This window comes from Bactrocera tryoni, chromosome 2 (genome assembly GCF_016617805.1).
Source record: "Bactrocera tryoni isolate S06 chromosome 2, CSIRO_BtryS06_freeze2, whole genome shotgun sequence".
In the NCBI taxonomy this organism is placed as follows: Eukaryota; Metazoa; Arthropoda; class Insecta; order Diptera; family Tephritidae; genus Bactrocera; species Bactrocera tryoni.
The window spans coordinates 62,881,598-62,894,073 of NC_052500.1; the positions used below are offsets into that span (position 1 = coordinate 62,881,598).

A 12,476-nucleotide genomic window follows, 5' to 3' on the forward strand; every position below is an offset into this window, starting at 1 on the left:
AGTACTATATTATTATGCAAAAAAACACTAGTAAACTTTGTTTACAAATACTTAACTTCAGCTAATTCACGTTGCATGAGTAGTAATTCGTTGCCAGTGTATACAGTACGAACGCCTGTCAAAACAAATAAAATGGTATGTTTACTTTACAAATGCATATACGTCAACATTTTACTGACTTTGCTTTAATACATTTTGCTTCGCTTATATTTATAATTTACATTTAAACATACAATACATCTTCATGCCTAGACTTATTACTAAGTTTTTAAAAACTGCTAAATTAACTTTAATGTTTATCGTACTTGTGTGGAAGACAGCCTTTAATTTAAACGAAAGTATGGTTTTTGAAATTTCCCTATAGGCATACGGCCACGTTGTCGTAAGCGGCGCACCGCTTCACGTAAATATTTGGGCTGCAAAGCGCCGATTTCACCTCCCGACTCCATAACATCTAAAGCTGAACATGTAAAAGTGTACGTGAAAATAAATGTTTCAAATAAAGTCAATTTTTGGCCGGCTTACCCTCCTCCACAATTTCACCAACAAATACCTTCGCTATACCCGACATAGCGATTACGACATTTTGCGATACGGAGCAGCCAGTTATGGTTTGCATGAGGCGCTTCACTGCCGCTTTGGGAAATGCCGAACGGCGATACATTTCATAGCGATCGAGCTGCTCTTCGGTGAAATTGGAAACGAGCACTCTACATTGCAAGTATAAAAAAATTAATATATTTTTATTGTATTTCCAGGTGTTTACTTACTGCATTTTTTCGCGCTCCTCTTCTTCCAACTCCTTTTTGGTTTTCTGCTTTTTGGATGGCGTATCATCGTTTAATTCTGCACCTTCCAATTTTGGCTCCTTCATATCCATTCCAAGCTCATCTTGAAAACGTACCTTGTTAGCACCTTCATCACCGGAGTGATCGCTATTAACATTGCCATCACCATCGACATCGCGCGTGCGATTTTCCATATCGCTGCTAATCTTTGCTTTGTCAAATAACTTTAAATCGACTTCATCGTGTTCGGTTTGCTTTTGCGAACTTGAATTTGTTGTTGTCGTAGTTGAGACAGTTGTTGTTGGAAGCAGTATTTCATCCATTAGAGTTAATTTATTTTCAATAAATAAAACAAGTTGCTTACATATAAACAGTATACAAAAGTATACTTCTTTTCTGCAGCCGCTAAAACAGCTGTTTGACAAATGTCAATATTTAGTTTTATCTACAAAAGCAGGGTTGCATGATTTTTTTTCTTAAGTTTTACAATAAATTTCAAAGAAAATAATGGCAATAGAAGTGTTGATAAAATTCCAAATATGATTTTAAAAGTTACAGGTTAACTGAAAGATTTTCGTTTGAAATAAAAACTCATTTAGTATGGTTATGAGCACATCTCGAGTTAAAAATAATAATTTAAAATTTAGTTCAGCTGCCACAGCACTGTCGGCTGTCAAATGCATTGTTATTTTTTTGCTATTTTCGCACCGTGCCTTTTTGTCGTTTTGACAACTACCTCGTGTTTTTGTCTTCCCTTTTTCTGCAACACTCGTCCAGCACGGAAAATTTTACAGCATTACTTTGCGCAAAGTTCATTTAATAACCAAATTGGATATTCATTGTGGTTGTACAACAAAATGTCAGTAGAAGTAACAAAAGTGGAAGCCACAGTCAATGCGGAGGAAGACGTAGAAAATGCGGCAACCGATGCGACAACTCCTGCCGCAACTGGAGAGGAGGTGAAAAAACAAAAGAAGCCTAAACCAAATAATAAGAAACTGCGACAAGGTAAGTTGCGCTACAGAATGGACAATGACTTTTCTAAATTAGATCACCTAACCCTAATGCAATTATCACACTCTTTCTCTGCGCTAGCGGAGGCAGCGGCGAAAAAGGCAACGGATGGTGAAAATAGTGAAACAGTAAATGCGGTGGCTAACGGTGAGTCCAAAGAGGAAGTTGAAAATGCCACAAATGAAGGCGATAAAAAATCTGCATCTAAGAAGAAGAATAAAAACAAAAACAAAGGCGGTAATAAGAAAGTGCAAACGGATCCACCGAGCATACCAATTGCGGAACTCTTCCCTGATGGACAATTTCCAGAGGGTGAGATTTTACAACATCCCACACCTAAAGATCTGCCCGACGATCGTACTGCCAAGGATCGTTTTACATCGGAGGAAAAACGTGCTTTGGATCGCATGCATAACGATATCTACCAGGAATTGCGTCAGGCTGCCGAGGCACACAGACAGACCAGGCAGTACATGCAACGTTACATTAAGCCGGGCATGACTATGATTCAGATTTGCGAAGAATTGGAGAATACAGCACGTCGTTTGATTGGTGAAAATGGACTGGAAGCCGGTTTGGCATTTCCCACCGGTTGCTCGTTGAATCATTGCGCTGCCCATTACACGCCTAACGCTGGCGATACGACTGTCTTGCAGTATGATGATGTTTGCAAAATTGATTTCGGCACACACATCAAGGGACGCATTATCGATTGCGCCTTCACGCTGACATTTAACAATAAGTACGACAAACTTTTACAAGCTGTGAAGGAGGCCACCAATACAGGTATCAAAGAAGCCGGTATTGATGTACGTCTATGCGATGTAGGCGCTGCCATACAGGAAGTTATGGAATCCTATGAATTGGAGTTGGATGGCAAAACATATCCAGTCAAGTCTATCAGAAATCTAAACGGCCATTCCATCAGCCCATATCGTAAGTCGCAATCAGTGCTTTACATATTTGTGCGGGCATATAATTGCTTTCATTTTTATGTTGTACACAGGTATTCACTCGGGCAAGACTGTGCCAATTGTCAAGGGTGGCGAATCCACACGCATGGAAGAGAATGAGTTCTACGCTATCGAGACTTTCGGTTCAACCGGTCGCGGTCTAGTGCATGACGATATGGATTGTTCGCATTACATGAAGAATTTCGATGCCCCGTTCGTGCCATTGCGTTTGCAATCATCCAAACAGTTACTGGGCACAATCAATAAACATTTCGGTACATTGGCGTTCTGTAAACGTTGGTTGGATCGCGCCGGTGCCACTAAATATCAAATGGCGCTGAAGGATCTTTGCGATAAGGGTGTTGTGGAGGCCTACCCACCACTGTGCGACATTAGAGGTTGCTACACAGCTCAGTACGAGCATACAATTATGTTACGCCCATCATGTAAAGAAATTGTATCGCGTGGTGATGATTATTAGTACATACACATATACATACAATAACACTTGAAGAAGAATGCAAATTCTAAATTGTTTTCATAATTATAATTTTATCTAGTGCTCAATGGAATTAACACTTGAAATTTACCCCAATTGAAAATTATTTTCCTTAAATGTGTATAACACTCAAAATACTAAGATTTGGCCAAAGCAAACAAAATAAGCTCTAATCATCTAAAAATTGCATACATTGTTAAATTATTATTCGAATGACAACTTCTTTGCCCCCAATGTACCAATTCGTTCTAAAAAAAATGTTTATATCTGCTTCTAGTAATCGATTTTGTAATACATACGTACATACATAAAGCATTGAATTTAAAACGTAAAAGTAAAATAAAGCATGTTTATCAAAAACCCAAAATAAAAAGTTACATTCAAAAGATGACAAGAGTCTGAATTTTTTTTTTCATTTTTCTAAACCTACAATACAAATAGGTTCCACAGCACTTAACTGATGATAAAGTCCACTTTACGGTAAAGAGAATCCACAAGAAAAAAATAATATTTTGATATTTTTAACAAAATTCATATTTACAACAACAAAAAAACAATAACTAGAGTCAAATAAAAATCAATTAAATTTACTGCGAGAGTATACATTTCTCGTTTTAGATTAAGGACACCGATTTACAAAATGTCAACAAATAAGAAGAGACATTAAAAATATCTTCACATTTCTGTCGAACTAATCACTGAAGTTGAATGACAACAAGTCATCATCTTTTTCAGCGTTCTCTTGATCAGCGAAAAAATCCTCATAGTTGCTGTTCGATAAGCCGTTATTGTCAGCAAAATTCAAATCGAACTGCAGTAGGTCGCTGTCCTCCTCAGTGGGTGACAACTGCAAAGCAGCGCTGTCATCATTGCAGCCCTTGAGGGTCTCGCGGAAGAAACTCTCAAAATCCATTGACGACTTTTTACCCCTGCGTTTAGATTTTTCACTTGTACCCGTGGACTCAACAAAGCTTAACATAGCATTTGGGTCTTTAACGGCATTTGTACCCACCTCGGAATCTGTTTGAGATGTTTCTACGCTAGATTCCTTCAAAAAGTCGTCGAAGAAGTTGTTACGGTCTGGTATTTTCTGTTGCTTTCGTACTTTTGGTATTGGGGGTGTTTTGAACACTTTATTCTTGGTCGACTGTAAAGGTTCTATGGCAATGGTTGAGCTTGTGGTTGGGGCCTGTGGTTCTGGTGTGAGAACTATGGGTAATTTCTGAAAAAAAGCAATATAAATTATTAAAAAACAAGTAAGTAAGAGCGAAGTTCGGGTATAACCGAACATGTCATACTCTTGCAACTTGCAAGAATTAAAGCGAAAGCAGTACCTTCAGATACATAAGGCCTGTTAGTTATATAGGGTCTAAGCAACGTCTGATTCCATCTGCCTGATTTGTATTCTATAAAGGGAAATGGGTCTGGTAGTAAAGGAGGGCAAGACGAAATACATTCCGTCATCAAACAGTCGTCACACTCGCGTCTTGGCTCCCACGTCACTGTTAACAGTCATAACTTCGTAGTCATAGATACTTTCGTCTGCCTTGGAACCAGTATAAAGACCAACAATAATGTCAGCCTGGAAATCCAACGCAGAATAAGTCTTGCTAACAGGTGCCACATACTTCGGACGGAGTAGGCAATTGAGAAGTAAAGTCCTCTCTCGACGAACAATGACCGAACTCAACAAGTCACTCATCATCGTCGTTGTTGTTGTTGTTGTAGCGGCAGAGTTCTGCCGAATTGACATTCCTTGGCCGGATAAAAATCCGGGTCCGTTCCGGTAACGTGAACCCGACTGTGGTGGGAACGGCTCGTCCCGAAATTCGTTTTGGAGTGATCTATGACCTCAATTGGATTTACCATACCATCGATAAACACTGGTTCTTGATGGAGCTTCAAAGAAGTTTTCAACACAATCGTTACATAGAAGTAGGGGGTGGTCATTTTCCGATTTTACTCATAATCACTTTGTATGAAGAAATACTAATAAGCTTCTTATCATCAAGTTTGGAGCACTGAGCAACACTATCACCTATCTGGAGTCCAGCATTCATTATTGGATAATATTCTACCGAATAGACAACGTCCAGCACACAGTGAAAAAAATATAGCAGCCGCAGCTGAGAGTGTACACAAAGACTGTAGAAAGAATTATTCGCAACAACCCAATCTGACGTATGGAACGACTTGGCGCATTTTACGTTGAGATATTACATTAAAAGCGTACAAAATACAGCTTGTACGAGAACTGAAGCTGCTCAACCTTCCCAAGCGACATTGCTACACTCTATGGAGAGTTTCTAAAAGATCCGATGTTTTCGGCCCAATTTTGTTCAGCGATGAAGTCTATTTTCAAGCAAGGCTGCCGCATTTGGGACAAAGAGCAACCTGAAGAGATTCAAAAGCTGCGCCATTTCATCCAGAAAAAACAACGATTTGATGTGGTTTGTGAGCCGGTGGTATCATCGGTCCATATTCTTTCAAAAATGATATCGGTGAGAAGGTAACCGTCCATAGAAATCGTTATCACCCCATGATAACCGACTATTTGATGCCTGAAATTGAAGCACTGCATCTCGGCAACATTTGGTTTCAACAAGACGGCGCCACTTCCCACACATCTCACCAACTAATGGATTTATTGAGAGAACATTTTGGTGAGCATATAATTACACGTTTTGGGTCGGTCGATTGGTCACCATGATCGTGTGATACCAAACCGTTAGACTTTTTCTTGTGAGGATATGTAAAGCCAAAAGTCTCGGCGGACAATCGCGCTTTGATTCAGACCTTGGATCAAAACATCACACGTACCATTCGCCAGTTGCCAGTCGAAGTGGTCGATTAGTTTTAGGTGACAAAAACAACCGTTAGGTGAACAAAACAATATTACTCTGTGTCTACATGTTGCAAGAGTATAAAAATATTGAGATAATATTAAACAGCAATTAAAATTAATTTCCTCAAAATTTGATTTTCTCATAAAATACAAATATTAAATGAATTAACAAAATGATAAATTTAAAAAACCTCACCGTCGGCAATTTAGTGCCCGCTGGCTTAACTATGCGACATTCGCGAATTTCGATTTTTGACTTTTTTTCGACAGCACTGCAAATCGTGTGAACTTTGCATTGCCTTTGCGAGCCCTGTAATCTTGCTTTCCTGAGCAATTTCTTCGCCGTAACGAATTCCGGCCTGGTCTGTTTCTGTCCGGATAATTCTTCACTGTGCGCGCTCTTATTTTCATTTCTTAAGACTTCATCCGTACTGAAAATTTCAATGGTCTCAGTATCACCATTAAATGTTGGCACGTTATCCTCAACCAAAAATGTATCATTTTCAATTTCTTCACCGGGTTCGGCAACAATATCACATTCAAGCGGATTGAAGCTCGCATGGCGTGTTGAAATGAAATCCAAATTATTCTCTACATTTTCGTGAGTGGCAAAACGTACACGTTTTTTGGGTATAAAAGCAGCACCCTCATCCTCGGCCATATTTGGACGTCGCAGTATGGATTTTGGCCCACTTTCGGGTATTGTATTCGTGTGGTCCGTTTCAGAGTCATAGCTTACAGTCAAATTTGGAACGATGGAAGTGAAATCAGAATATGCAGTAGTGGTTACAAGCTCTTGGATCTGTTTTTGTTTCTGTAACTCCCACTCTTTGAAAAGATCTAAGAAACTGATTTCTTTCGGCTTTACATCTGTGTTCGCATTAATGGTATTTCCAAAAATAGGAAATGCATCAAGCTTCGTAGCGATGGATGGCGTGAAATCGTCGTTTGTGGCGGTTTTCTCTAAACTCGGCTCCAACTCATTTGCATTGACGTAAACGGGGAGCTGAAGTTTAACGAAGACTTGATTATGTATACGGAGTCTCATGGTGACTTTACTTACCTTCGTATTGAATGTCTGCATTTTTGAAATCAATTCCTGCTTTTGTGCCATCAAATCCTTTCTTTGGGCATTATAAGCGTTTTCCAAAGCTGCAAGCTGGAATATGAAAAGTGATGTCGTGGTAGAGTTTAAATTATGACTTTACAAATCGGATCCACCTTTGTCAGACAGATTTTCCGCGATCTAACTGTTTTTAGATTGGTAAGCAGTAAGTTGTAAAGAATATCCAAAAAATCCGAAACCCATGAGTTCGCTGTTTACTGAACTGAGTTTTTAACTGGCGAAAACTGTCCGAGGGTACTACTCACTCTTTTTTACGACTTTCATAAAAGTTAGGCAACGGCTCGGTAAAGTAATACGTGAATTGCACCCAGCGGGTCCGGGGATTTTGGCTTGGAATACGAAGAAGCCGTCCAGGACGGCCAAGCAAGTTTGAAGATGGGGAACTGGAAGGGCTGGCCGTATTTATGAAAGTCACTTGAGCCGCAATTTCAAAACATTTAAAAGCGGTCGGATATATTTAAAGGAAGGAAGCTGAGAACATTATGACAACCCTGAATGCAAAAACTCATATTTGAAACCTGGCCAAACGTCAAAATCAACAGCAAAGCCGAATATTCATGACGCAAGCAAAAAAATAATTTTCCATCATGACAAAGTTCAGCTTCATGTTGCAAGACCGGTTAAAAGCTATTTAGAAAACAGCCTCACCCACCTATAGTTCAGATTTTGCCCTTTTTGACTTGTTCCAGACGATGGCTTCCTTCATTGCTGTCCGCCAAATCAAGGCGGTCATTTTGGAATGGAAGCCAAAAATTGCCAAAAAGATGGAAAAAAGCTACAGCTTAAGATAGGTAATACTTTGATTAATACTAGTGGTCATACATATTTCTTAAATAAATGTTTAAATTTTGAAAAAATCTCACGAATATATTTATGGATCCATTAATTTATCCTTTTCTTTGATAATAAATTGATACTTTTTGTATTTACCTCTGCTTCTTTTTCTGCTATTTCTTTGCTTCCTTTTACTAACAAAACGATTATAGCATTTTGTTCGTTTTGAACCTTGTCTAATTGCTCCAATAATTTGCTCTGGTAAGCAGTAGCACGTTGTTTAGCATTGTCTATTTTTGCTTGAATGTTGGCAACCTCATTTTCAGCAGCACGCACTTTTTGAACTGAAAGTAAAATTTTTGTTAATTATAACATTATAATGTGATATTAAAATATAATGAATAAATAAAAAAAAATTAAAATAAATAAAAGTTTAAGATAAGGAACTTTTTTTTTGATCGGTTAGTTTGTAAGGCATGCTATAGGTATCCGATCTTAATAATGGATCGGTCAGTTTGTATGACAACTATATCATATATAGGCCTGATGTCGCCAATTCCGACAAATTAGCAGCGTTTTGATGAGAAAAGGGCAGACGGACAGACAGGCAGATTTGGGTGAATCAACTCAACTTGTCACTCTGATCATTTCTATTGATTTAATTCACAAAAGTCCTTTTTTTAGGCTGTCGGAGTAGGCATGTCTCTTATTAAAAACTATAAACTTAAATAAATACTTATTAAGATAACCAAATAATATCCGAAAAACAATCAATAAATCTAAATTAATTTCTAACATTCAGTCTCAGTGTATTATTATCGCTTAATCATCTCTAGTTAACAGTATAAATAAAACCATACCCACCTATTGGCCGCTGTTCCAACGCTTTTCTACGTTCCTTTTCCTCCTCATATTCTTCGCTCAGTTCGCGTATCTCATTCTGACACTTCAATTGCAGTAGTTCCAGCTTACAATGTAATTGCGAATTCCAATCAATATTTTGTACTTGCACACAAAATTCGACAGAATGCTTGTAAACGGTTAACATTTCTTCTTGTACCGCGCATTGTTGTTGGTATTGTAATTTTAACTGTTTCAGAATGCTTTCCAATTCATAGACGTCCATTGTGTTGATTAGCGTCTCTTGTAATAATTCTAAGCAATGATTGTTGTTGTTATTAGTTGCAAACAAATTTCAGTTGTGGAAATATGTAAATAATTTATTATGTCTTTACTTTATCTATTAATTTTCCTTAGTGCTTACCATTCTCCAGTTTACGTTTCTCTTCTTTGCGCACCAAACACTGTGCCGTCTGAGCCAACAGTTCTTGTAATTTGCTGTTGCCTACCGCTTGCTGCTCCAAATAGTTGATTAATATTAACGAGTTCATTTTTCTGTGTGATTTATTTTCGTATACACAACAATTATGGTAAATAATATTAATACCGAACAAATAATAGCCTTGTACGAAAATGCTATATTTGCACAATTTTTCACCATTTAATTTTGAAAGAGTGAAATTGAAATTAACAGTTCTTTATATCCGTTCGGTTAGCTTGTGTTGCCAGACGGTTGTTGCGTTAAAAATAAAGCAGGGTTGCATTTTTATTCACAAATTGTGATCAACATATAAAGTTATTATAATACTACAAATATCAACGAAAAAAGATATTCAGCAAAATAGTACTACAATAATTATTGAATTTAAACATTTGCTTTTATTGGTTAAATTTTTTTTTAATTAATTTTATATTTTTTTGAAACAAATAAAAGATTTATAGTTTATAGGTTTTTAAACGTTTAGAAAAACGAGAATCATTAGGCATATGTAATATATGGAAGCGGGGGTAATTCATGGACCAATATGAGAATTTCGGCATTAAACTGCCTTAAAGTATGTTCAATATTAATGTGCAGAAATAGGAAGTTTGAAAATTATATATTACAAATATTGGAGATAGAGGCAGTATTGACCCGACTTTATCTATCTCTGGCATTCCTCTTCTTCTTGATTGGCGTAGACAGAGTTTACAACAGCGAGCCGGTCGTTTTTTCCTTTTCATAGTTTGGCGCCAATTTGAGATTCCAAGTGTAGCCAGATCCTTCTCCACCTGGTCTTTCCAACGGATTGAAGGTCATCCTCTTCTACTACTTTCCCCGCCAATTACTGCGTCGAATACTCACAGAGATGGAGAGGTTTCATGTTATGACGATCAACAGTACCGCTCTGTAAGTGTTGTGCATATGCGGTCGACCTTCTTCTTATGGTCGAAGATCGCTCGAGGTCTGCGCTAGAGCGCGCGGGAGGACATCTCTTAGAGATTGTGAATACTTGGGGTGTAGATGTGGGGGTTGACATATGGAGGGAGAAAACGGTGGCAATGCTTCTTAAGGGCAGATTATCACCGGCTCGTCCACCGATTGCCCATGTGAATGGGGTCAACATCAGATATGTATGTGATGCAAGTCAAATATCAGGGGCTGACCATGAGTGAAAGGATGTGTTTTACTCCACACTTGGCGAATGTGAAGGAGCGACTGCAGGCAACCGTAGGCAAAGTACGACGCATTTTGAGGAGTGATTGTGGTCTCAGTCGTCGTGCTGTCCGCACCATTTAGCGTGGCTTGTTTGTGGCATGTGCCACAAATGCAACCGTTGTATGGTGGGAAGCAGCCACGACTGTCTTTGGGTGCCAAAAACTCCTATCAATTCAGCGTTGTATGATGCTTACCTGTATGTCGCACTGTCTCAACGGACGCAGGTTTTGTTAGGTGCATGTAACCTCTTGATCTGATTGTCATACAGCATGCTGTTGCATTCAGGTTAAGAAGGGGCTTCAAATTTTTCTGCGAAATGATTGGATTTCCGACGATGATGTGGAGAGGGAGACATATCTAGTGAGCAAGAGGCTTCTAGATGCTATGGGTTAGGTGTAGGTAGCAATAACGTTCCTAAACGATTAGATGTTAGTGGTGTGATCTCCACTAGTCGGAATACCGAACAGTTAGACTGATCGTTTGCGTGTGAATTGTTAGGGTTAGATTTTGTATGAGTGGTGTGTGTATGTGATGTGTGTATGGGGTCCAACCTCTGCCCATATGAAAGCAAACTGGTAGTAGCTTCGGCTACGAGGTCTGCTCGAAGACTTAATTCTGGTACCACAGGGAGCAGGAGCCCTTGGAGTTTACTCCTGGAGTTTTTAGTTAAAACCCAAATGCGGGAAGAGCTGACTTTGTCAGCTAAACGTGGAGTTATATTGCAACAAAGTGGTTAGTGTGTCCATTCCCCACTGCCAATTGGCATTCGCAGGGCGCTGATCAACGCATTGACACACCAGATGTTGTCAACAGTGACGTGGAAGCCAAATGCAAGTGCGGCGACTGTTTGTTTGATGACAAGAGATATTTCGTCTTGCCCTCATTCACTTCCCATTTGCTTCGCTTCCTTATCCAGTCTGGAGAAATATCATCGGCGTACGCCAGCAGCTGTACATTATTATAGAAGATTGTACCTACACGATTAAGTTCTGCAAGCTCCTTATCAGTTCTTCGCCGCCGTGTTTGAATAGCTCGGCCGGCAATCCATCGGTCTACGCCGCTTTGATGTTCTTCAGAAGGGTAATTGCCATTTGAACTTCTTCATGGTTGGGCTCCATCGTCATCGATTGGGGAATCGGATTCGCCATCTCTTGATGTTATGCTGTCACTGCTAATCAGCTGGCTAGAGAAGTGTTCCCTTTTTAATTTTAGTATGCTTTGGGTATCAGTCAGTAGATCACCTTTAAAACTTTCTGTTAGTCGCCGAATCTTTTCCCTCTTCAAATCTCGGTTCAGGCATTACTATAAATTATTAGCGCAAAAAGATCATATCTGAGTTTCATTAGGCTATCTCCCATACCAGCACCAATAAGGTACGAGTATAAAGTCAACTCGATGTTTGAAAACTCTGATATTAATTATATACGGTTTAGATCAAGTTTTCACCCAATTGAATAATATTTAGGCAAAAAGATACATTATTGTTAAAAAACTCGCTCTCTCATATGCGGTATAAAATCACCTGGAAGTTCGAAAATCTTTATATTAGGTATATAGAGGCTAAGGGGATTATATATTGATCCGATTCAACCTATATTTGACAAATATGTCTGTCTTTAAAACATACTATTATCAAAAAAGGATGCTCTCCGAATTTCTATAATATATCCCATAGATTGACCGATATTTTCGATCCTCCAGCAGATCATTTACACACACATACATATATAATTCCATAACTAACTTCATTGATGTTAGGCGTACAAATGTATTATACTCTGTAGCAACATTTTGTAAGAGTATAAAAAAACCCAAAAATAATCTTGTCCCAACAAATGAAAGCCCTAAATAACTAAATACCACTGGCCCTTCTTCCAAAGGACCAAGACTTTACGATTTTACGATTGCCCTACTGCTAAGGGATAGTACTCACAATCA

General features: G+C 38.6%; 3 protein-coding genes across 3 annotated transcripts; 1 reads left to right on the forward strand and 2 right to left on the reverse strand.

The window, feature by feature from the left end:
- Positions 1–138: 138 nt before the first annotated feature.
- On the reverse strand, positions 139–1,182 carry LOC120768002 (transcription initiation factor TFIID subunit 11). Its single transcript, XM_040094425.1, has 3 exons — positions 771–1,182; positions 526–710; positions 139–460 (listed from the first exon to the last, which is right to left on the reverse strand). The coding sequence occupies exons 1-3, from the start codon at positions 1,109–1,111 to the stop codon at positions 324–326; spliced, it is 663 nt and encodes a 220-aa protein (XP_039950359.1). The 5' UTR covers positions 1,112–1,182; the 3' UTR covers positions 139–323.
- A 345-nt stretch (positions 1,183–1,527) lies between these two features.
- LOC120768311 (methionine aminopeptidase 2) lies at positions 1,528–3,562 on the forward strand. The gene is made up of 3 exons (XM_040094948.1): positions 1,528–1,796; positions 1,884–2,738; positions 2,809–3,562. Exons 1-3 carry the CDS (start codon positions 1,646–1,648, stop codon positions 3,234–3,236), a joined length of 1,434 nt encoding a protein of 477 aa, XP_039950882.1. The 5' UTR covers positions 1,528–1,645; the 3' UTR covers positions 3,237–3,562.
- A 258-nt stretch (positions 3,563–3,820) lies between these two features.
- Positions 3,821–9,449, reverse strand: LOC120768310. The gene is made up of 6 exons (XM_040094947.1): positions 9,264–9,449; positions 8,864–9,154; positions 8,156–8,343; positions 7,163–7,258; positions 6,296–7,105; positions 3,821–4,476 (listed from the first exon to the last, which is right to left on the reverse strand). The coding sequence occupies exons 1-6, from the start codon at positions 9,388–9,390 to the stop codon at positions 3,946–3,948; spliced, it is 2,043 nt and encodes a 680-aa protein (XP_039950881.1). The 5' UTR covers positions 9,391–9,449; the 3' UTR covers positions 3,821–3,945.
- Between the last annotated feature and the right edge of the window lie 3,027 nt (positions 9,450–12,476).